The 23321-nt window shown below is 51.4% G+C and overlaps 5 protein-coding genes across 5 annotated transcripts; 4 read left to right on the top strand and 1 right to left on the bottom strand.

The window, feature by feature from the left end:
• The first annotated feature begins 4779 nt into the window (after positions 1–4779).
• On the top strand, positions 4780–6990 carry VC83_00142 (uncharacterized protein). The gene is made up of 9 exons (XM_024463838.1): positions 4780–5315; positions 5459–5488; positions 5565–5679; positions 5751–5894; positions 5945–5988; positions 6038–6075; positions 6131–6271; positions 6375–6794; positions 6895–6990. The coding sequence occupies exons 1-9, from the start codon at positions 5133–5135 to the stop codon at positions 6923–6925; spliced, it is 1146 nt and encodes a 381-aa protein (XP_024328319.1). The 5' UTR covers positions 4780–5132; the 3' UTR covers positions 6926–6990.
• Positions 6991–7743: 753 nt separating this feature from the next.
• SMC5 (structural maintenance of chromosomes protein) lies at positions 7744–11678 on the bottom strand. Its single transcript, XM_024463837.1, has 4 exons — positions 10293–11678; positions 9341–10240; positions 9217–9289; positions 7744–9164 (listed from the first exon to the last, which is right to left on the bottom strand). Exons 1-4 carry the CDS (start codon positions 11592–11594, stop codon positions 8059–8061), a joined length of 3381 nt encoding a protein of 1126 aa, XP_024328318.1. The 5' UTR covers positions 11595–11678; the 3' UTR covers positions 7744–8058.
• A 1253-nt stretch (positions 11679–12931) lies between these two features.
• Positions 12932–17357, top strand: VC83_00140 (uncharacterized protein). The gene is made up of 4 exons (XM_024463836.1): positions 12932–13657; positions 13709–16323; positions 16375–16677; positions 16731–17357. The coding sequence occupies exons 1-4, from the start codon at positions 13011–13013 to the stop codon at positions 16952–16954; spliced, it is 3789 nt and encodes a 1262-aa protein (XP_024328317.1). The 5' UTR covers positions 12932–13010; the 3' UTR covers positions 16955–17357.
• Positions 17358–17819: 462 nt separating this feature from the next.
• FUM1 (fumarase fum1) lies at positions 17820–19512 on the top strand (the record flags this gene model as incomplete). Its single annotated transcript, XM_024463835.1, has 2 exons — positions 17820–18231; positions 18287–19512. 2 exons carry the CDS (start codon positions 17820–17822, stop codon positions 19510–19512), a joined length of 1638 nt encoding a protein of 545 aa, XP_024328652.1.
• Positions 19513–19850: 338 nt separating this feature from the next.
• VC83_00138 (uncharacterized protein) lies at positions 19851–20159 on the top strand (the record flags this gene model as incomplete). The annotated part of the gene is made up of 1 exon (XM_024463834.1): positions 19851–20159. One exon carries the CDS (start codon positions 19851–19853, stop codon positions 20157–20159), a length of 309 nt encoding a protein of 102 aa, XP_024328653.1.
• Between the last annotated feature and the right edge of the window lie 3162 nt (positions 20160–23321).

Genomic DNA, 23321 nt, shown 5'->3' with positions numbered 1-23321 from the left:
AAGTTATTAATGGCTGGTTTGAGCTTGTGCGTAACACAATTGCAAAATATGGTATCGATGAAGCAGATATCTACAACTTTGATGAGACTGGGTTTATGATGGGCGTTATCTCAACTGCTATGGTTGTAACAAGCTCAGACGGGCGGGCAAAAGCAAAGAAGGTACAGCCTGGTAATCGGGAATGGGTTACAGTAATCCAAGGCGTTAGTTCTCAAGGTTGGGCAGTACCACCATTTATCATTGTTGCAGGCAAAAACCACCTTACATCTTGGTATGAGAATAGTGGATTTTCAAGCGATTGGGTGATTTCTGTTACTGAAAATGGCTGGACTACAAACGAGAGAGGCATGGATTGGATTCAGCACTTTGAGAAGCATACAAAGGCCCGGAGTGTTGGTGGTTATCGCTTGTTAGTCCTTGATGGTCATGAGAGCCACCACTCAGATGAGTTTGAGGAGTACTGCAAGGAACACAACATTATTACGCTTTGTATGCCTGCTCACTCTTCTCATCTACTCCAGCCACTTGATGTTGGCTGTTTCGGCCCGTTAAAGCAGGCCTATGGTCGGCAAATTGAAGATATGATGCAGGCTCATATTTCTCATATTACAAAGGATGACTTCTTTCCTGCCTTCCACGCTGCATTTAACACTACAATGACGGAAAGTAACATTCGAGGCAGGTTCCGAGGGGCAGGGCTTCTTCCATTTGACCCTGAGAGAGTGATATCTACACTTGATCTTAAGTTAAGGACACCAACGCCTCCAAGCTCCCGCCCAGGTACTGCTCAACCTTGGGTTTCTCAGACACCAAACAACCCAATTGAAGCTATGTCACAGTCTACATTTATTAAAACTCGGATTTCACGCCATCAAAATAGCTCTCCAACCTCAATCTATGCAGCTGTTGACCAGTTTACAAAGGGTGCATCGCAAATAATGCATCAATTAGCACTGCTAAAGGGAGAGAACCAAAACCTACGACAGGCAAATGAAGTACTAAGCAAGCGCCGGAGAGCTAGGAAAACACGACTACAGCAAGGAGGATCACTTAGTCAACAAGGGGCGCAAGAGCTACAGGATGAGAGGGATGTTGTGCAGCAGGTAGAGCAGGAAATAAGGGCAAGCCGTGGTCGGAAGCCAAGGGAAGAAACCCGTGCCCGTCGCTGTGGCAAGTGTGGTGAGACTGGGCACAATGCGCGCACGTGTCAGATTGTAATAGACACCTCTGAGGAAGAGGACTCCGAGTAGTTTCAATTGATTTCTAATGTTGTGGTAGATTTATCGCAATGTTTGTCGTGAGGGTAGATAATTTTGGCGCTTTCCGCTTGTTTGGCGCTTTCGCTATACATGTACGTTAATTGTTAGGACATTTTATAATTTTGTATGATGCTAAGAAAAAATCAGCAGTGAGCTTGTGTAGGCAACTTACTTATAAACTACGTTATTTCATATGTAAGTGACACATACAAGCGAGTAATGTACCGAAACACTGAAACGTGTCAACTTAACAAAATTCAACATATAGTAACACTAACTCAACTTAAAACCTCTACTTCTAGCTATCTAATTAATAATGTCGTACAATGTCCCTAAAGCAACACTTAGATGACATGCTTAGAGTATTACTTCTTAACGTGACTCTACCCCCAACTTACGAAAATTAACTCTATACAAAGAGTCAGCTCTTGTTTAGTATATTCTTGACCTAGATTCACATGATTTCCACCCTAGCCATAAGGTATGTAAGAAATGGCCAATCTCCTACTTTCTAAATGAGGTAGGGGCCCTATTAGGATAAACTAGACTACTAACCTTATAAAGTGTTGTATAGGAACTAAAGCAAAGTTTAGCTAGAAGTACAATTACAAACGAGCAAAATGTAAAGATCCTAAGATAATTTATGAGTGGTTTTACCTTGTATAAAACAAAGTTGCAAAAAAATAGTATCTTAGAGCAAGATATCTACAACTTTGATAAATCAGGCTTTATAATGGGAGTTATTGCTACTAAAGGTGGTTATAAGCTTAGAAGCAAAGAGTTGTCTGAAGACTACATAGCTAGGAAATAGGGAATGGGTGTCAATTATCTAAGGTGTTAATTCGTATAGATAGGCACTCCTGCCATTTATCAATTTTAAGGTGCAGAACCACCTCTCTGCTTAGTACGAGGACTTGGGATTACTACATGATTAGGTGATTACACTAAGTGAGAATGGGTGGACTTTAAATTCAATTAGGTATGAGTGGATTTAATACTTTAATCAACATACAAACAGTCATACAAGAACAGAAGATAACCACTCTCTATATGCTACCACACTTGTCGTACATACTTTAGCCACTTGACGTTAGCTGCTTTGCTCTATTAAAGCTTTTGTAGAGGCTTTAGATTAAAACCTTTGTATAGCACAGGCTAAATCATATCACAAAGCTTGAGTTTCTCTCTACATTTAAAGAAGCATTTAATGCTGCATTTACAGAGCAGAATATCAAGAGTGGGTTCTAAGCAACAGGATTAGTTCTGTACGAGCCATAGAATGTCCTTTCTTACTTAAATCTACACTTAAGGACTCTAACTCCTCCTATAGTTAAGAGTAACAATTAGACTTTAAAGACTTCTCAAACTATAAGGGAGCTTAACTTTTGAACAGAGCACATTAAGAACTGCATTATACAGCATTAGAATAGCTCTCCTAGCTCAATTAATGACACACTAAGCCAGCTTGCTAAAGGAGCTTAGGTTATGATGCATTCTGCTATTCTACTTAAAGCAGAAGGTAAGGCTCTACAAGCGGCAAATGAACAGAAAACGGGAGGGAAAAGAAGCGCAAGAGGCGTATAATGCAAGGGGGTAGGTAGTCTCTCTATACAAGAGGGAGAGGATATCCTTTAGGTGCTAAGGTTGATGCTTAAGTCCAAACGGAGGTGGCAAGTGATAGTAGTCGGCAGCATTATATAGGGAGGTTATGTTCATAAGTTTTGTGAGTGGGGGGGCTATAAAAGCCACGTACAGGGCTGCGCGCAAATCGATGGTGTATCTCGCCTCATATTTTATATGTGATCGATACATGAGTTTATGCTGTTGTGCACAAATTGGTGTTTTGGTGTCCTCCCCTTTTGCCATCCTTCATCACTCCAATCGTGTAAAAATGTAGCTTGCCGCCAAACACAACCACCCCCCGATCAGCGTCCAAACCTTCCCTAACTAGCTCCACCGGATGCACCCGCCCTCTCCCCCCTACCGCCCCATGTCGTCCCTGCAGGCCAGCCCACTCCCCTCTCTCATAATCAAAATACCCACATCCCGATATCCCGTAGCGCGATAGCAATTCAGCCTGTACAACAACCAGCTAGCATCCCATCTCTCTCCCCCACCACCCTGCATCCCACGCAAACCCGATCCCGCACTCACCGTAACATACTATGTACATGTTCGCCATCGCGAAGACATTTCACAATCTTCTAGTGGGGCAGAGGGGGTTGAGACGGTATGGGACGGATGAGATGGTATGGGACGGATGAGACGGTATGGGACGGATGAGACGGCTTGGGACGCCTTGCCATCTTGCCATGGAGATGCATCAAGGAGCCACCAGTGGGCGTGTCTTGTCTGAGGCAGTCACAGCCTGTCGTTGCAACCACCACCTCGCCCATTCCCAGTTTTTGATCACTCATACAATACAAGCAGGCTCATATGGCACACTCATGTACGACTCGATATATACTCACCCATACACTGCCCATACGCCCACCCTTGAACTTTCCCCTTGTAACAGCGGCTGGATTGGAGCTTACCGTTTAAACCTAAGGGTAAAAGAATCATATACCATGTAAACTAGTATGTAATTGCAAAAAAGAACAATATACCATGCGCCCTCCCCACATAGTGCCTCCGCCCCTGCTCGCCCCAGCCCATAACCGTAGAAGCCGCCGTCCTCAATTGTGAGGACGGCGGCATGTCCTGGCGTTGTGACCTGTCTATCCACAGGTTCTACAGCGCGAGGACGGAGTAGGAGGAAGAGGTTCAAGCCCATGAAACAATGAGGGCGGCGGCTGGCGACTCAGCAAGGCGATAAGATGGCTTTCGAGCTTTCAGAGCCAGTATGGTGTTAGTCGAATTGGTAGAGGAAGGGGATCGGGGAAAGTGGGCCGAATAGGGGGGGGCTTCCTATTACGGTTTGCACAGTAGAAAAATAAAAAAATAGTATCACAGGGTAAGCGATTCTTTTTTACTAGTTTACATGGTATATGACTCTTTTACCCATCTAAACCTAAAGCATGTAAATTAATTCTTCAGCGGCCACGTGGTCCGTAGTCGTTCCTTCCAATCGCAGGCATTCATAGCCACTAACATGCGCATACGGACCCATAAATAAACATGCATATCATATCAGCTTTATCAGGCATAACCCTAGGAACCCCTCTCTTACCCCTCTCTTACCACTCTCTTACCCCTCTCTTACCCCTCTCTTACCCACTACAACCCACTATAACCCCCTACAACCCCCTACAACCCCCTACAACCCCCTACAACCCCCTACAACCCCCTACAACCCCCTACAACCCCCTACAACCCCTCTGTACTCCGCCCACGTGCCTCATCCGTCTGACTTTAGTACAGTACGGCGACAAAAGTATTCGTACGGGTCTGTGCCAAAATTGCAGTAAATGAGTGTCTTTTTGTGTGGTAAAAAGCACAGACCCGTACGAATACTTTCTCTAGCTACTACTACCTACTACTACCTACTACTACCTACTACTAGTTACTCTAGCTCTGTCTAGCTCTCTTTAGCTACCCACAACAAACCACCTAAAACCACAACAATCACACAAAGACCCCCTCTTTGAACCCTCAAAACCCCTCCTCTCACCCGTTCATCCCACCCTATAACCGCCGAACTCAATCCCATCTAGCCGCCTACGGGAGGTGCGAGCCGTACCGGATTTTACCGCCGATGACCGAATCGTATATCTTACGCGTCCACCACCCACTACTACCACCCTCGCATCGATCGACCTACTTCTAACTCCCTCACCCACACCGAGCGAATTCTTTTTATACATCTCCCCCCTCTTTCCCTTTCCTTCAGATCTCTCTCTCCATTATATCTCTCCCCGACCTAGATACACCATGGACGAACAGTTGGCGCAAGCCGTCGCAGCCGAGGCTCCCACGCCCGCTCCTGTGGCCACAACCGCTGCTACTGCCGAACCTGTAGCCACCACCACCACTACCGCCGCTACTACTGCCGAACCTACTGCCGCTCAGCTTCACCCCGTCGAGGAGCAGGAGCACCAGATCATGGTGGACGAGGTGAGCATTAGCGCCTGCGTGGAGGGCCAAGAGGCGCACACGATACCAGAGAGAATCTTTGGCTTCTCTTGACACGATGCGGTTTCATGGCCTCACCTCGTCCTCCTGCACTTCCCGCACGCAGCTGCTAACCATTGTCGCAGAATGACGCGCTTGCCGACTTTGATGATGAGGTAAGAGACCTGCTACAACCCCACTCTGGTGGCTGTATAGCTGGGTAGTTATAGATGGCTAACGTGCCGCGGTCAGGCCTTCGATTCAGGTAGTTCCGCCGGCGGCAGCGCCTTCACCTCCATAACATCGTCCGTGCTGCGCGGCGAGGTCGCCGAGGGCGGCAGGACATACGCAGTCTACGGGAAAGAGGGTAAGCAAAGCAGCGCAACGCACTGATGCTCCCCCTAGCCAATTCAATGAACAGCGACTGACCATTGGCAGAATATGGACTCCCGATGGACGACACGGAGTTGAACCGCTTGGACATGTCGCATGCCAAGTACTATGGGCTTATTGAGAAGAAACGCTTTTTGGCTCCTATTGGGGATTCCCCGCAGAAGATCCTGGATCTGGGTTGTGGAACTGGTGAGGAGACCCTACATGCTGGGGTGGGCTTGGCTTATATATTGGTTTAGGAATCTGGTGTATCGACGTCGCTGATGAATATCCATCCGCCGAGGTGAGTTCCACCTACACACTATATCGATGCCATAATCTAACATACCCAGGTCATTGGAGTTGACATCGCACCCACCCAGCCAGAATGGTAACCCCTCCCTGTTCCCACGTTTGCACCCCCCAAGTACTAACACCACCACCAGGGTCCCCCCGAACTGCCGCTTCGAGCTCGACGATATGGAAGAGCCCTGGATGTGGAGTAAGAATAGCTTCGACCTCATCTTCCTCCGCGACCTAATCTACTGCATCCGCGACTGGCCTAAGCTGATAGACCAGTGCTACACGTACTCCCCTCCCTCCCTCTCCCCCCCTTCCCATTTCCCCAGTCACCCCGCCCACCCCTTCCCCCATCTTGATCTAATCCACAAACTAACCCCCCCCCCACAGCCACGTCAAACCCGGCGGCTGGGTCGAATTCCAAGGCATAACCGCCCTCCTCGGCAGCGACGACAACACCGTCCCCCCCGGCGGCGCCCTCGAACAATTCACCTCCAACCTGATCACCTCTTCCCGCATGTTCGGCACCCCCATCGACGACCCGATCCGCTGGAAAGGCTGGTTCGAAGAGCGCGGTTTCGTGGATATCACTCTCAAGATTTTTAAGCTGCCCATTAATACGTGGCCAAAGGATACGCGGATGAAGGTCCTCGGGGCGTGGGAGATGGAGAATCTGTTGAGTGGGATGGAGGTTATGACGATGAGGGTTTTTGTGAAGGCGTTGGGGTGGACGGAGGAGGAGGTGCTTGTGTTTTTGGTGAATGTTAGGAAGGAGGTTAAGGATAGGGGGATTCATGCTTGGTTTCCTTTGTGAGTTTTTTTCTCTTCTCTTCTCCCCCCCAACCCCCCTATCCATTCTGGGTTGTTATGTGGGTGGAAGTATTGGGGAGTGCACTACTGACGACAATAGCTATGTAATCACAGCCCGCAGACCAGAGTAGGGCGAGACGGCCTAGGGGCCTTGAGTGAGTGAGTGTAGGTATGGCGCAGTAGGGGACAGAGGAAATATACCTATAGGTGTACGGCGTGGGTGGTGGGTGGTTGGCAGCAAAAGACACCTCTAGATCATAGTAACAAGATCTTTCCGCGTGTTTTTCTCCTGTGTTGTTTTTCTTTGGATGTGAACTTTGAGGTAGTGAGGGGGTTTGACTTGATGTCTTTTGAGGTGTTGATGTTGGAAAGGCTGTACTGTTGTTCGCTTCGATAACAACACGTAGTAAACACCAAGGTAACAAGATCCTTTTTGCATGTTGCTCTGGGGTGTTTTATGTTTGGATACGAATTGCTGACGTTTTGAGATGTTGAGCTGTTGATATTGGAAAGTCCATACACTCGTTCACTTCAACAACAATGTTGAGCAAAAAGTAAGTCAAAAACCTCACTTCAGAATCTCAAAAGTGCAAAAGACTCATCAGATATCTTTTAATATCTGGTGAGGGAGAAAATCAACTTTGTGATTTTACTTTTTTGTCGTGTTGTTGATCGCTCGTTTCCAAACTCTTTCTATTTCTTTCCTTTCCTTTCATAACCGGGTGTTGAATCCATAACCTTCCCTTATCCTCCGCTGGCCAGATTGTCCAGACAGTGGTACTACCACTGCGCCACTGTGCCGCTGGGAGGAAGGGAGTTAAGTTGGTTTATAAGGGGGTGGGTGGTTCGCTAGATGGGTGGGTGGCCTGAGGTTGGGGGTTGGAGGGTTGGCTTGGGAAAAGGGGGGTGGGCGTTTCGCTTGCTGGGACGGTGGGTGGATTGGGGAAGGGGAGAGCCTGAGGAAGAGGGATTACATGGTTATTGGGAGCTTTCCTGCGAAAGAAGGGAGGGATTGAAATCATTTGATTCTTCGGAGTCGTTCTTCTATGTTTACAAACCGTATCCTCGTTATATTATCTTAGAGCCTCGTGATAAACCCCCTGAAATCGAATACCCAGCCAGCAAAACATTCCATGTTCCAGACGGTCGCTGCAAATCACCACTCTGGTATCTATCATATCGCTATACATCAAACTCCAAGCGCCAACCACATGCCCACCCGCACCAACCCTACCCTGAGTTCATCCATTCTGCCCCCCACCCCTCACATCACCGGCATCATAATAGCCCTCCGACTCGCAATCACCGACCTAATATCCAGCGTCCTATGATCCCTCGGCATATGCTCCCCACTCGCAATACACAACACCTTCATCCTCCTATCATACCTCAGCCCCGTCAACAGCTTCGGCGTGATCAAGAAATACTGGCTCGTATGCTCCCGACACGCAATATCCACCATCCGCTCATGCACCATCCTCTCATTCCTCGGATCCATACCCTGGTTAATCTCATCCACAACCCTGAACGGACTCCTCGCCAAACTCTGCAGCGCCATCAAGTAGAAGATCGTGCTGACGCTGCGCTCCCCGCCACTCTGCCGATGCTGATCTAGCTGTTGCAGTGTCTCGTTCTCGCGGAACTTAACCCGGATCTCGATGGCCCAGAGATCGAAGTCTTCGTCTTTGTGAACGCCGACTTCGCCCGCACATCCGATCTGCTCGAAGTTGTGCGCGAAGGCCGCGCTGATGGAGGCGATGAGCTTGTCGAGCTCGGGTTCCCATCGTGCGCGCAGCGTCGCGATGGAGTGGTCGACTGAGGTGAGCTCGGCGCGCGCGGATGTGATGGTCGTGGTGAGGCGGTCGATGGTTACTTGGCGGGACTCGAATTCGCGGAGGGCGCCCGGATTGCCGTCATGGATGTAATCGAGCTTGGACTTCTCGGCGTCAATATCCTGCTCCAGTTGCTCGATGGTGAGGTCCTTATCGATGGTCTCGAAGTACTCCTTGTTATTCCCCTCGGCAAGGATGGATATGCACTGGTTGTGGACGGCGATGGCTTGCGCCTTGACGTTTTTGTATTCCTCGTTTGCGCGCTCGTAGTTTTGACGCTCTTGCTGGACGCGGCGCGTGATGTCGGAGGAGTGCTCTTTGAGGGATTCGACGTCGGAGGCGGCTTCGATGAGGCGGAATTTGGCTTCTTGGAGGGAGAGATGCGCTGTTCGGATGCCTTGAACGAGGGCTTTGTATTCGATTGATAGAGTGTTTTTCTTGAGGACCAGCTCGTCGGTTTGAGCCTCGACCTCTCGCATCCGCGCACGGTAGTTGTCACTGACCAGCTTCATTGCCTGGAAGTTCTCTTTCTCCCGCTCTGTTAGTGCGTTAGTAGGGACATCAAAGCGAATGGGGTTGGATCGTCATACCTATTTTGCCTGGGAGTGCCTGGAATCGTCCGGCAATTAATTGCGCTTCGTTCTTCTTTGCCTTGAGGATTTTCTAGATGTAATGAGTAAAATTTCGGTAACATGAGGGCCAGGTTTTACATACTATCGTTTCCAAGATAGTGCTTCTTTGCTCGCTCAACGCGCGCAGTTTCTCCTTTAGCACACCAGATTCAACCTTCATGACGCCAAAGTTTTCCCGCAAGGCTTTGAGCGTTTCTTCGAGTTCATGCTTATCATTGGTGTCGATAGGCTGGCCGGTCCAGTAACGAGCATTCTGTATAGACTTTGTGGTCGTCGATGTAGCTCCGGGGCCGTATTCTCGGCGACGCTGGACACTGTAATGAGAGCGCCCTGTAACAAAAGTTGCTACTGCACTCGACGTGAGAGCATTATACTGGCTCTCGTTTAGATCCTTCAGCCCCACGGCAATTCTGTCTAGCCTCACGGCGCCACACAACATTGAAAGGACTGGCTCAGGGCCATCGACGTAATCCAAGGCCCATCCATCCAAGCCAAGTTTTTCCAGCTCGTGGGTCGGCATAGGTGAATTTCGGACCTGGCCAAGGCTCCTAGATACGGTCCTCAAGTTGATATCAGCAAGTCTGAGGTTAGAGGCTCCCAGTAGATGTTCGTCCAATATTTTGAAGTCTGCGCTTGTTTGTGCTGTGATGACCATAAAATCGTTCTTTTGGAAGAGAGATTCAATGGCGTTGGCATATCGGGGATCCTTGACTCTGCATTCAATGAGCGGTGGCCCAAAGACATCCTTCTCGAACTTGTTGCGATTTGCCTGAATCCATTCCCATGCCGTTGCCGCATCTCTGGAGATACTTCTGAGCAAGCTAATATTCTTACCTTGCTGAGAGTTTAGGGTTGCGAGCTCCCGCTCCTTCTCACCAACCCGAGCTTTGACATCAAGCCCTTGTCTGTCGAGATCCTCGCGTTTCTCGGTCACTTGGCGCTGTTCAGCTTCGATTTCGCGACACTTATGCTCCTCAGCTCTCTATGGAAGACAGTTAGATCTGGCTTCGCTTCTGTATCTATAAGCAACTTACAATTTTGGCATTCCATTCCGGCCCATCGAACGCTGGCGGCTCATTCTTCAACTGAGCTTCCAAAGCAGCAATCTTTTCTTTTATGACAGCATGTTGCTGTTTGCGTTTCTGCTCTCCATCCCGTTCCGATTTGGCCTTCTGCTCTAGCTCCTTGATGCCCTCATTCGCTACTTCGACCTGCGCGAAGAAGTTGTCTGCCGCACGCTCTGAATTCAGGAGGTCCTTTTTCCGCTCCTTTACAGCCACGTCGATTCGGCGATAATACTCCTCCTTATTATTAACTGCCTGCACCGTTGGGGCAAATTCTGCCTCTAGAGCTACGACTTGATTCTTCGCTTCTCTTGCTCTTTCCCTACACTCAATATAATGGCGTCTCTTAACATTGTAGTCGACGAAAGGGACGCTCGATTCAAGTAATGCAACTCTGTCTTGTATTTGAGCCCTCTCCTGCAACCGCTCAACATCTCCGCGAAGACCTTCCTGGCGTTCCTCTTGCGTGCGCAAAGTCTCTTCATCGGTTTCGAGATTGAGTTGGATGCCCTTCTGATTCTTACGTAAGACCTTGAGTTCGTCATGCCATGTAAGCATCTCAGGCGGCGCTGCAGCTCTTTGGGTTTCATGTAAGAGGGCTACTGGGCTAAGTCCAGAAAACTCAGAGACCCTATCTTGTGGCAAGAACTGGCATAGATTGTCCACCTGAATCCCAAGACCTCTGACCAACTGCTGTACATTCTTCAAAGGTACTTCGGAGCCGTTGATCCACCACTTCCGTTTATCGCCTTCTCTTGTAATGCGGACTTTGATTATATAGTTCGAGCGATCTTCGGGTTTTCTTTGTAGTTCGATTTCAATCGTAGCCTGGTCCTTGCCGTGCTTCACAAATTCGCTGAATTTCGCCGCTCGCCCGAGGTTGGCTGCACCGTACCCAAGGCCGATACAGATCGCACAGACCAGTGAGCTCTTGCCTGTGCCGTTCGGTCCAATAACCATATTGAGATTCGGCCCTGGGTTGAAAACGGCGTCTTCGTAGGTAACAAAGTTGTTCACCTTGACTCTCGTGATGGCGCCAGGCTGAAATCCGTCTTGGCTATGGCCCTTTCCGTTCTGACGGAGAGCTATGCCATTCATTGCACTTTGATCCAGGTCGTCGTCGGAAAGTTGTGAAGTATCTTGCCCTGTCCTCGCGCGTTTCGATGCGCCAGACACTCTGGGGTCAGTCGACGCAGGAGAATCGTCCCCTTCATCGCTACTTTCGGGATCAGGCACCCGCCGGCGACGGTTGCCTGTCGAAAGTGACGGCATCGTTGTTCGTTTTGGCGATGAGGGCAACAAAGGTGTTTTACCTGGACGTTGAATTTTGAGGCTATCGCGCTTGGGGGGCACCAGAGACGCGATTGGAGACGCGTAGATGATTTGATGCAGGCCACCGAAAGTGGTGGGAATGATTGGCTGTATGTACTGTACCATCGGATGAGCGAGGATCTTTGGTGGGGCGGCCAGGAACACGGCTTTAGAGTGCCAAGATTTAGAGAGACGACGACAGTTCTCGGTATATTATTTTCTTTATAATTTCTTGCAATATTCCACGTAGTAGGTATTCTATATTATCTATTCAGGGTATTTTTAATGTACTCTGTGTAGGTGCTCAGAGTAGTATTTCGTGTCTCTTTCCTATCTCTGTTTACGCACGATTAGAAGAGGAGATGGTCATGCTATGCTCGTGTTGTCCGGCTCGTCTTGTCCGGCTCGTCGTTGGTTTATATATTCATATATCATTGTATGCATGTACCCTGCTCTTTGCCTTGAGTCCTTGCTGCCTCCTTCTCATGTTAAATGACGAGGGGATTTCATACCGTACTGGAGGAGAGAGTGATATGAGTTGCACGGACAACACCACTGTAGTTGCGTATATGGCCGAGTATACGGCACTTCTTTTTCATTGGAGAGTAGTCTCTAAAGGTTGAAGAGTGTACTTGTTCTGCACATGCCTATCATCGTTTCCTGTATTACAAAACTATCCCTAGCCTTCGGGGGGTCTCAGGAATTAGTGGATGGGAAGAATCGAAGCCGTACAAGTGTATATGGCAAAGTCTGCCTACTGGCTACTCAATTCGGATTATTTGTTGCCCCTCCTCCGTGCACTTCGCTTGGGCGCTCGAATTCACCTTGAACGGTAAACAGAACACCAAACTTCTCATTCCTTTGCCCTACCACGATACCCTCATTCCACACAACACACTTTCCTCGACCAACAACCTCATCCGGTCACGTGTTTGTCACGTGCCATCACTTCTAATTCAACCTTCTTCTTTACTCAGTGCAATCAATTATCAAAGCGCATACTGCTCAAGACTGGGATTCAAGGTAAGCATTGATCATAGATCACCGATCCCAGTTTCACATTCAGCACTCGATATTCCGAGTGCTGCAATGATGGAATTAGTAAATAAGACCATTCCTTGCTAATACCATAGATAGAAATACAGATCAATACAATTGAAGCTTCTCAAAATAGACTGCTTTGATTCTTTCTCTTGTCTTCGTTGGCAGCTCGCCGCTGCCATAGCGACCGGTCGGCATAGCGACGACGGTGTACATCGCCACCCTATAAGCTTCAAGGCCTACAACACAACCCAAGTCCAAGGACAAAAAGGCTGAAAGCTACATTGTCGTTGTCTACCCCTCCCTCATCATGTCTCTGCACAAGTAAAAAGAAACATGAGCACCTCAAACCATCGTCGGCCATCTACTGCTCGGCCACCTCTTGGAGACGCCGCATCCCGCGTCAACAATACTCGCACAACATATCCCTCGCCGCTGGGCAAGATACCAGAAACAATGGCTCACAATGATAGAGTCATTTATGAGGAGGAAAATCCTTACAAGCAGTTAAACACCGAGTCAGTGCAAGAACGCAAAATTATCATAACTCCTCGCTCCGCTAATGCTGTTGACCCTCGCCTATCTGCCATCACAAATGGGGATGTAGTTCACAGACCCAACCGAGACTCTCTAATTTCAAACGCCTCCACCAATGCATCAGATGGCAAGAGACGCCGCAAGACACACATTGGGCCATGGCATCTTGGGAAGACCTTGGGCAAAGGTGCCACTGCGAGAGTTAGAATGGCAAAGCACGCTGTTACCGGCCAGCCAGCAGCAGTCAAGATCGTACAGAAGAAAAGTGCTCTGTTGTCACAGGCTGGTAGTCTGGCATCTCTTAACAAGAAAGATGCAAAGGTGAAGGACGCAGGTGAGAACCGTAGAATGCCATATGGCATCGAGAGAGAAGTTGCCATCATGAAGCTTATTGAGCACCCTCATATCATGAGGCTATATGATATCTGGGAGAATCGTACCGAGATGTGAGTATAGTTCTGAACCCATAATATAGTACTACCGCTAACAGTCATCAGCTATCTTGTCCTTGAGTATGTCGACAATGGCGAGCTATTTGACCACATCAGCATTTGCGGGCTCTTGCCTGAAGAAGAAGCAATGAAATACTTCAGACAGCTTATGAGTGCGGTGTCATACTGCCACCAGTTCAACATTTGCCATCGCGACCTCAAGCCAGAGAACATTCTTCTCACCAAGGATGGGAAGATCAAGATTGCAGACTTTGGTATGGCTGCCCTCCAGCAAACCCCTGAGCACCGCCTCGTCACTTCTTGTGGAAGCCCTCACTATGCCGCACCTGAAGTCATCAAGGCTGTCCCATATAGAGGTGACAAGGTTGATGTCTGGAGCATGGGTATTATCCTGTATGCTACCCTGTCAGGACGACTGCCATTCGATCACCCATCTGTGCCACGCCTTCTTCAAGCTATCCAAAAAGGCAATTATCGGATGGCCAATGCCATTGGACTAGAAGCAGCTGATCTCATTAAACGCATGCTTCAGGTTGATCCTCGTGAGAGAATTAGCATCAACGAGATCTGGAGACACCCTCTCATCAAAAAGTATGAGTATCTCGATAATTACAGAGGAGGTATTAATCCCAGATCCCCTGACGTTCAATATTGTGAACGCCCAGTGGATAGAGTGAGCGACATTGACAAAGAGATCATGCGCCACCTGAAGTCTTTGTGGCATCAATTTGAAGATAAGCAGCTGGTGACCTTGCTTTTGGACGACAACCCGAACGACCAGAAGCTTTTTTATGGTCTTTTCCTGAAGCACCGTGAAAACCAGCTGGAGAATTATACTCCTGAAATTGGCTATTCCAACAGTGACTACCACCATGTCCGTCCTCTTTCGAAAATCAAGAAGCTCTCTACTCGCCAGTTTACCCAAATAGGTCTCAATGGGTACAGACGACAGATCTCGAGATTCACTGTCGTCAGCAACACCGGCGAGAGAGTCGAGAGAGGTCATGCTAGGAAGAGCAGTGGCTATGCAGAGACTGAATCTGCAGAGACGGTCAAGAGTTACGATCCATTCAAAGATTCCAGACACCAGAATCTTACAATGAACGGAACCACACATGCCAAGGTTGTCATTCACCGCAACCCCATCTCCCGTCTCCAAGAGGATACACAGATCTCCCGTGCGGGGGGCTCAAGATCGAGCAATCGCTATGCAATGCAACCGGGTGTTGCTCGTCCGAGAGTCTATGCCTCACGAAGCTCACTTGCGAGTTCTACGAAGAGTGGCAGCAACCCTGTTCGGGCCGGGCAGAGATACAAGCGTGGAGTTAGCTTCACCAACATGCGTCACCCGGCTATGCGAACTGTATCCGAAAGTGAGGCCAATGAGAGAAATAGACAGCGCTCCAAGCTCATGGGAGAAGTTCCCGAGGATCGTCCATACGTGACCACGCAGCTCCGATCCCGCAAAGAAGCAGGTACATTTGCCCAGCCATTGCCCCAGGCTTACAGACGTGCCCAAGAGGATGTGCGTCAGGTGAGCAGCAGCTTGGCAAAAGATTGCGATGAAGCATTCAATAGATCCCATGGCCTGTCGATGCTCTCAAGCTCAGCTGATTATGGCTCTGATAGCCACTACTCTACGCCTTTTACCTCCTTCGAACGCGGAAATACGAACACCGATCCATCGCTCTTCCAACTGAAACAGTGGGAAGCCGGAAATACAATGGGCCGTCAGTCAGTGTATGAGAGTAGGCCATTGCCAGTCCCACCAAAGAGATCCGAGTCTGTGGAACAAGAGCTTGCTGAGGCTCGTCGAGCTGCCCACAGCCGCAAAGTCACCGGCGATGGAGTCCATTCTCCTCGTTATATCAACCGGATGGTTTCTCACATTGATCGCCTCATGCTGCCAAACCAGACTTATCTCAGCGAAGCTGAAAGAAGAACCACCTCAGCTCCAAACCCAACCACCACGAGTGGTATAGCTGTCGAGGGTCCGAGGCCTTTGCGAAACCCCCAGAACTACTCTCGCGCCAGAACATCGGAGCGTAGCGATGGCTATGGGCAATACCTTCATCGTGAGCGTACGAACAGGGTGGCCTCTCACCGAATGGGATCTGCTCCCGAACCCCACAATGGGAGATACAACGACCGTGAGCTCGTGGTTACGAATCCTGATCATCGTCCAGCCACTGCTAGAGCTGTGCCTCTCTCCTCGAGCCCAGTCAAGATGCCAGCACCTCTTAATATTCGCAAGGTCAAGAGGCCGGCTCCGCCTCCGGGTCTGCCTCCGACTCAGCCTCTGCCCCCGCTACCGGTGGAGACCCCATTGATGACTGGCTCTCTGAATGCAACCAAAGATGCGTTTACCAAGTTTGAGCAGCTCGCACCAAACTTCTCTTCCGAGACTAAAGGACGAAAGAGCAAGCACGATGTCGACCCATTCAGATATGATGGTGTTAAGCATACTGGTTTCGGTGCCCTCTCGAAGAAGAAGACTGCCTGGTACAAACGTAACTCCAAGCAAGATGACAACCAGTTCGCACCCGGAGAAGTGGAGATCAACCCGAACTGTCTGCCCGACCCAAAGAAGAAGGGTTTCAACCTGGGCAATCTCTTGAAGAGGTTCGGTCCCAAGGAAGAGGAGGGCCTGCCACTTGGAGGTAAGTTAACGAATCTCTCATCATTTACCACATCTACTGACACCAGAGCAGCATTCAAGTTGTACGATGACAATAAGAGCACCGAATCCGTCGGCGATGATATGAGCCATTACCAACCCAAGCTGGTAAACTACCGCGACGACCCATCCCGCCAGATCGAGCCCCAGCAGAACTGGCTCGCGCGCCTCTTCCTCGTCAAGCCCGCGACGAGCTACCTGTGCTTCAACCTGACCAAGCGCCGCGCCCGCCAGGAGGTTGCCCAGCTTCTGAAGGACTGGAGACAATTCGGCATCAAGGATGTCGTAGTCAACAAGCCCGCCAACCTCGTGTTCGGCAAAGTCGCACCCGTCAACTGTAAGTCCCCTTGCTGCCGCATCTGATGAGACCGAAGCTGACTATAAATCTAGATCTCGACCTCAAGCAAGTTGCATTCGCGTGCGAGTTCCTGACTGTCATTGAACACGGCAAGAGAAACCACCTGAGCATCGCCAGACTCTCGCAGGAGGCCGGCGCGGCCAGCAGCTTCCACAGAGTCGTTGTTACCATGGAATCTGTCTTCCAGACTCGTGGACTGTTGGTCGGTGAGGAGCGCAAGAGAAGAATGATGATCAAGACCCTGACGAGCGTTTAATTCCGCACTCGCAGGCCAATCAACCCTATTTTGGAACTCGCGGATTTTGAAGTCGTCACGTTGCTGGCCTTTGGATGCGGTTCCCCTTATTTTTTTGTATGAGATTTTTGATGGGGGCGGCTATATTTTTGTGTGAGATTTTTAATGGGGGTGCTCTTTTGTATTGTGTGGGTATTGTGCCGGACTATCACTTGTTTTGAGGCGAAGGAGTCAGGTGTGTATGGGTATATATACGGAGGGTAATGTCTAATGGGGTGTGTATGAGTGAGTATTTGGGAATGCTAATGGCTTGTTTGAGAGGAGGGAGTTTTGTTTGACGGATATTTGAAGCGGACTATACTCGGGGATGAGGATACAGGTGGTGAGGATTGTTGGGCGGGTTTACATTCTGTTTTGTGAGAGGATCAGAAGTAGATAGATAGCTTTAGCTAATTCTAATAAAAAATAAATAAAAAACCACTCGATGAAGTTCTGGTGACAATATCGTACAGTTGATGTCTTCGTAATAGGCAGTGGGTTGACGTCGGCATCAAAGTCTCACTTAAGTTAGTGAGATTTTTGATAACCAGTTGGATGGTTGCCGCCGGCCGCACGTTCCGGCTCACCCCGGCCGTCGTAGGGATCTTGGCAAATTGCTTCCGACGAACCCCGACAAAAAAAAAATTGGAGCCCTTACGGAACTCTCCCCTTCCTTCTCCAATTATCCCCATTTACACCTGTTTTAATATCCCCAGAGCGCGCCCGTCCCAGTACCTCGCATCTTCATTCACTCTCTACTCTTCAATTGCGCATTTCCACCGCGATCTTTCTCCATTTATCACATTTCTTCTTCGCATTGTTTGGGCCGCGACAAACCGCCAGAAACATGATCACGTTACGGTCAGCATCAGCTAGCGCCGTGCCTGTAGCTCTACTCGCCAGGGCATCATCGACCAGGGTGACCTACCCCTCACTCCCCAATGCCGCCAAGCTGAGCACTTTCTCTCGGCCGACGACATCTTATCTCTCTTCATCCGTTTCGCGTGCGCATATCCGCTCGATACCGTCGTACAGATCCTTCAGCATCTCCACACGCGCCATGGCAGAGACCAGGGCTGAGACCGATGCCTTCGGCGAGGTTCACGTTCCCGCGGACAAGTACTGGGGCGCCCAGACTGAGCGTTCCCTCGAGAACTTCAGGATCAACCAGCCCCAGGACCGCATGCCCCCGCCGATTGTGAGGGCGTTTGGTATCCTGAAGGGCGCGGCCGCGACTATCAACATGCAGTTCGGGCTTGGTACGTGGGCTACACCTACGCATACTCGGGACTCTACTAACCATGGTGTATACAGACCCGACGATTGGCAAAGCCATCCAGCAAGCGGCTGCTGAGGTAGCCGACCTCAAGCTCCTCGACCACTTCCCGCTCGTGGTGTGGCAGACCGGCTCCGGCACCCAATCGAACATGAACGCCAACGAGGTCATCTCCAACCGCGCCATCGAGATCCTAGGCGGCACCATGGGCTCCAAGAAGCCCGTCCACCCCAACGACCACGTCAACATGTCCGCCTCCTCCAACGACACCTTCCCGACCGTGATGCACATCGCCGCGGTCCTCGAGATCGAGGAAGAGCTCCTCCCCGCCATCCGCTCCCTCCGCGACGCCCTCCAAGCCAAGGTCGTCGATTTCGAAGCCAAGAAAATCATCAAGATCGGCCGCACCCATCTCCAGGACGCCACACCCCTCACCCTCGCGCAGGAATTCTCGGGCTACGTCGCACAGCTAGACTACGGCCTCGCCCGCATCCAGTCCTCGCTGCCTGACCTGCGCCTGCTCGCCCAGGGCGGCACCGCCGTCGGCACGGGTATCAACACCTACAAGGGCTTCGCTGAGGCCATCGCTGCGGAAGTCACAAAGATGACTGGGAAGCACTTCTCCACCGCCCCCAACAAATTCGAAGCCCTCGCCGCCCACGACGCCCTCGTCCAAGCCTCCGGCTCCCTCAACACCGTCGCCTCCTCCCTGTTCAAGATCGCGCAGGACATCCGCTTCTTGGGATCCGGCCCCCGCTGCGGCCTCGGCGAGCTGAGCCTCCCCGAGAACGAGCCCGGAAGCTCAATCATGCCGGGCAAGGTAAACCCTACCCAAGCCGAGGCCCTGACTATGGTCTGCGCACAGGTCATGGGTAACCACCACGCCACCACCATCGGCGGGATGAACGGCCAATTCGAACTCAACGTCTTCAAGCCCCTCATTATCCGCAACGTGCTCCACAGCATCCGTCTCCTCGCCGACGCCTCGCGCTCCTTCGAGAAGAACCTCGTCGCTGGGATGACCGCTAACGAGGAGAAGATCGCGTCGATCATGCAGGAGTCTCTGATGCTTGTCACGTGCCTGAACCCGCGTATTGGTTACGATGCCGCTAGCCGCGTCGCGAAGAACGCGCATAAGAAGGGACTGACGCTCAGGGAGTCGGCGGTGGAGTTGGGGGCGTTGAGCGAGGAGGAGTTTGATAGGTTGGTGAGGCCAGAGTTGATGGTTGGGCCGGAGGAGTATGTGCCTAAGGCCAAGGCTTAGATTGGGGGTTGCTGAGGAGTTAGTATTTGGTTGGGGATTTTGGCCAGAATGGGGAAAGGGGGAGGAAGAGGTGGCAGTGGAGGAGCCGTTTGAAGTGACGCCGAGAACGGCGGCGGTTGGAATGTAGAATAACGAAGTAATCAGCATCATCATCACCATCATCGCCATTATAGAGCAGCCGGGTGCAAATATCCCCGGCACAACCCCCCCCCCAAAAAAACTCAAAATCTCTACTACAGTACACGACAGGCTCTTGCTTTGGTCCCTCCCCCGTCGTCAACCAGATTGATTTCCTCTTTCACCCCCACCAGGTTTCCTTTTCTCTCCGCCCTTGTCCCATGTCAAAAGAAAAAGAAAAGAAAGCCAACTCATCCTCATCTCCCGCCTCCCCTCACCATGCACAGCCAAGCACGGCACTCAATCCAGCACCGCCGGCCGTACGGAAATTACCAAACCCCCCCCAAAAAGCACGGCAGGCTTGTGGTCCACAGCAGCGCCATCGCTACCGTTTACCGGATGACGACGCTACGAGGGTAGTAGAGTTGGGACCGCCGGAGAGAGACGGACTCCTGTCAGCGACGCCTGTCATTGACGCCACGGCGTTGTTCTTGCCGCGGGCCGGTTTGCGCCGTGTCTTGTGCCCCTGAGGTTTTGGGGGCGTGTCGATCTTTGGTGGGTCGGGTATTAGTCGGGCGCACTCTTCCTCCCACGTCCTGTGCTAGTCTATCTATACTACTTCGGTAAGTCCCAGCAGACGACTGATCTACACAGTATTTCCTCACACTTCGCCCTGCCGTGCCAGGTACGGGGTGGACCCTTGTTTCGCGGGGAACAGCTGGTTAAAAACGCGGTGATGATCTTCCTACCTTGCGGGTGGAAGTGGGAGATGTCGATCTGTCGATCTGTCGATCTGTCGATCTGTCTGTCTGTCTGTCTGTCTGTCTGTCTGTCTGTCTGTCTGTCTGTCTGTCTGTCTGTCTGTCCGCCTGTCTGTCCGTCTGTCTTCCGTCTGTCTGTCTGTCTGTCCGTCTGTCTGTCCGTCTGTCTTCCGTCTGTCCGTCTGTCCGTCCGGAGACGGGAAGGGGGTCGTATAATCGACCCGATATTGGGTGTTCTTGCTAACCCTGCCTCGGTTTCGTCTGCGGTCTAATATCAGCCTTGCCCTCCCTGTCCTGCCTGCCCTGGTATCTCGCTTTTTAGCAATCTCGCAATCTTGCATTTCGTTTGCCAGCCGACTGTACCTCTCTAATCTGCCTGCGTCTATTGGTCTGCCCGACCATCCCCCATCCCCCATCCCCCTTCGCACGCACGCACGCACGCACGCACGCACGCACGCACGCACGCACGCATGCACGGCCCGCACCCTCACTAGCCGCTAGGGGTCCTCACCCGCATACGAAAGGGGCACATCCTCTCCAGCAAAAAACGCATCACATCACCCCCCAGCCATCCCACGACACCGCAAGCCAGCCCATCCGATACTGTTGGGGAAAAGAGGCGCCTCCAACAGACTCACCTGAAGATCTTAACCATCCATCTCCTGCTCCCCGCACCCTTTTCCCTTAGACCCACGACCCACCGTCACACCGTCACAGCCCCCCACAGATATGCGAAATAGAAGCGAGATAGGGGCGTGCACGCGGCTCAGACAGTGTGCTTACGAGTAGGCCGTCCAGGATCTGGCGAGGGGGGCGGAGCTTATTTGCGCCGTGTTGTGTCATAATACGGTACAGTGCGACAGTTCGTCAACCTTGGCAATCTTGGCAATCTTGGCAATCTTGGCAACCTACAGTAATCAACCCTCCTGTCCAGAACACCCTGCCACGTGTCCTCCCGCCGCACCCCCATCCTCTAGCCGCGGGCGTCCTTGGCTCTTCGCCTCCACCGCCTCCACCGCCTCCACCGCACAGAAACACATGGCTGCACTGTACTATACTATACGAGACGGTACATACCATGCGACGAACCCTGCGAGGAAACAGATATCCTGCATCCTGAATCCTGAATCCTGCATCTCCATCCTCCCTCCATCATCCATCTCGTGCCGTGGGTCGTCGTACAAACTCTTCTGTATGCGGCGAGGATGGACCCTACCACGGCACGAGATGGAGGATGGAGAGAGGATGGACCCTACCACGGCACGAGATGGAGGATGGAGGGTCCGTGGCTTCCTGAGCTTAATCCCGCCTCGTGCCCACGGCGTCACAGAGGCTCGCTCGCTCCCTCATCCATCCCTGCTGCTTGTACCACTGCAATATACGTATGTGTGGAGCAGGGGGAGGCAATTACGCCCTGGTCTTACTCTAGCTCTAGGGTGCGCCTGGCTGCCTGCCTGGTGGTGTAGGCTGCAAGCCGTGTGGTCGCGCTGGTGGATGGGGATGGGGATGGGGATGGGGATGGGGATGGGGATGGGGATGGGGATGGGGGTGGGATGGGGATGGGGATGGGGAAGGGGGAGGGGAAGGGGAGGGGGAGGGGAAGGGGATTGGGATGGGCCCATGGTAGTGGATTGATTGGGCTACACACACTGTTGTTGTATCCTCGATGGACTAACCAACTCCTCCTCCTGCACGTCCAGTACCAGCAATACCGACAGCCGAAAAAGAAAGCAGGGGCCGCCAAAAGGAACAGACATGCACACATGCACACATACAGACAGGGAAAGACGAGACGAGACGAAAATGACACAGAAAGACGGCGCCCCATGGATAGACACAGACAGCCCGCCCACGCTAGCGATCAGGTACGTACCTCACCACACCAACTGCACAGTTGGCGTGCTGCAATCCCAGTTGCGGATCCAATATTGGCCCGCGTCGTCGTCTGGATGCGGATCGTGGGATGGGGTTGGATGGGGTTGGATGGGGTGGGATGGGGTTGGATGGGGTGGGATGGGGTTGGATGGGGTTGGATGGGGTGGGATGGGGTGTGCCGTGTGGTGCCATAGTGGTCTACCACAGGCGGCAGGAGAGAAGGGAGGGTCTGGACCGGATGGGGAAGTTGTCCATCAGTCGTGTCCTGTCCGGGTCTCCGTAACCTCCGGGAAATACAAAACCACTCAATCCTCAGCGCCAGGGCTGGGTTGGTACCATCCCTCCCCATTGGCCAGCAGACGAGTGGTGAAGACACGTCATTGGCCAACTTGCAAAGGCCCACCCTAGGGGGCCAAAATAAACGAACCCTTTGGGTGTGGAGGGGGATGACCTAAGCAAAGCAAAGCACCACCCTCACCGTCCGTGCGGGGACGGCTGGGGCTGAGCTGAGTATGCGAAGAAGGGGGGGATCGGCGGTTGGAGGGGTTGGGATGGAAGTAGAGGTACGTCTAGTTCTGAGCTGAGTATGCGAAGAAGGGGGCGGATCGGCGGTTGGAGGGGTGGGATAGAAGTAGAGGTACGTCTTAGTTCTGAGCTGAGTGTGAGTGCTGTGGTCTCATTTCAGCGATGTGAGATGAGGGTCTTCCACCACTACCCTCATCCTCACACCCTCATCCTCATCCTCACACCCTCATCCTCATCCTCACACCCTCATCCTCATCCTCACACCCTCATCCTCATCCTCACACCCTCATCCTCATCCTCACACCCTCATCCTCATCCTCACACCCTTATCCTCACACCCTCATCCTCACTCTCTCGCTCTAACCACACCACCACCACCACTCCCCCTGTGGTCACAACCATAACCACAATCACATACCCACACCAGTCACGAGCTCTCCCTCTGGTCTTCTCCCCTTCCCCTTCCCATCCAACCACTACCCACTACCCACTACCCACTACCCAACCCACTACCCAACCCACTACCCACAC

This window comes from Pseudogymnoascus destructans (genome assembly GCF_001641265.1).
Source record: "Pseudogymnoascus destructans isolate 20631-21 unplaced genomic scaffold scaffold_1, whole genome shotgun sequence".
NCBI lineage: Eukaryota > Fungi > Ascomycota > Leotiomycetes > Thelebolales > Thelebolaceae > Pseudogymnoascus > Pseudogymnoascus destructans.
Note: the sequence above shows the minus strand (reverse complement) of the source record. Positions and strands in the feature narration are given on the sequence as shown.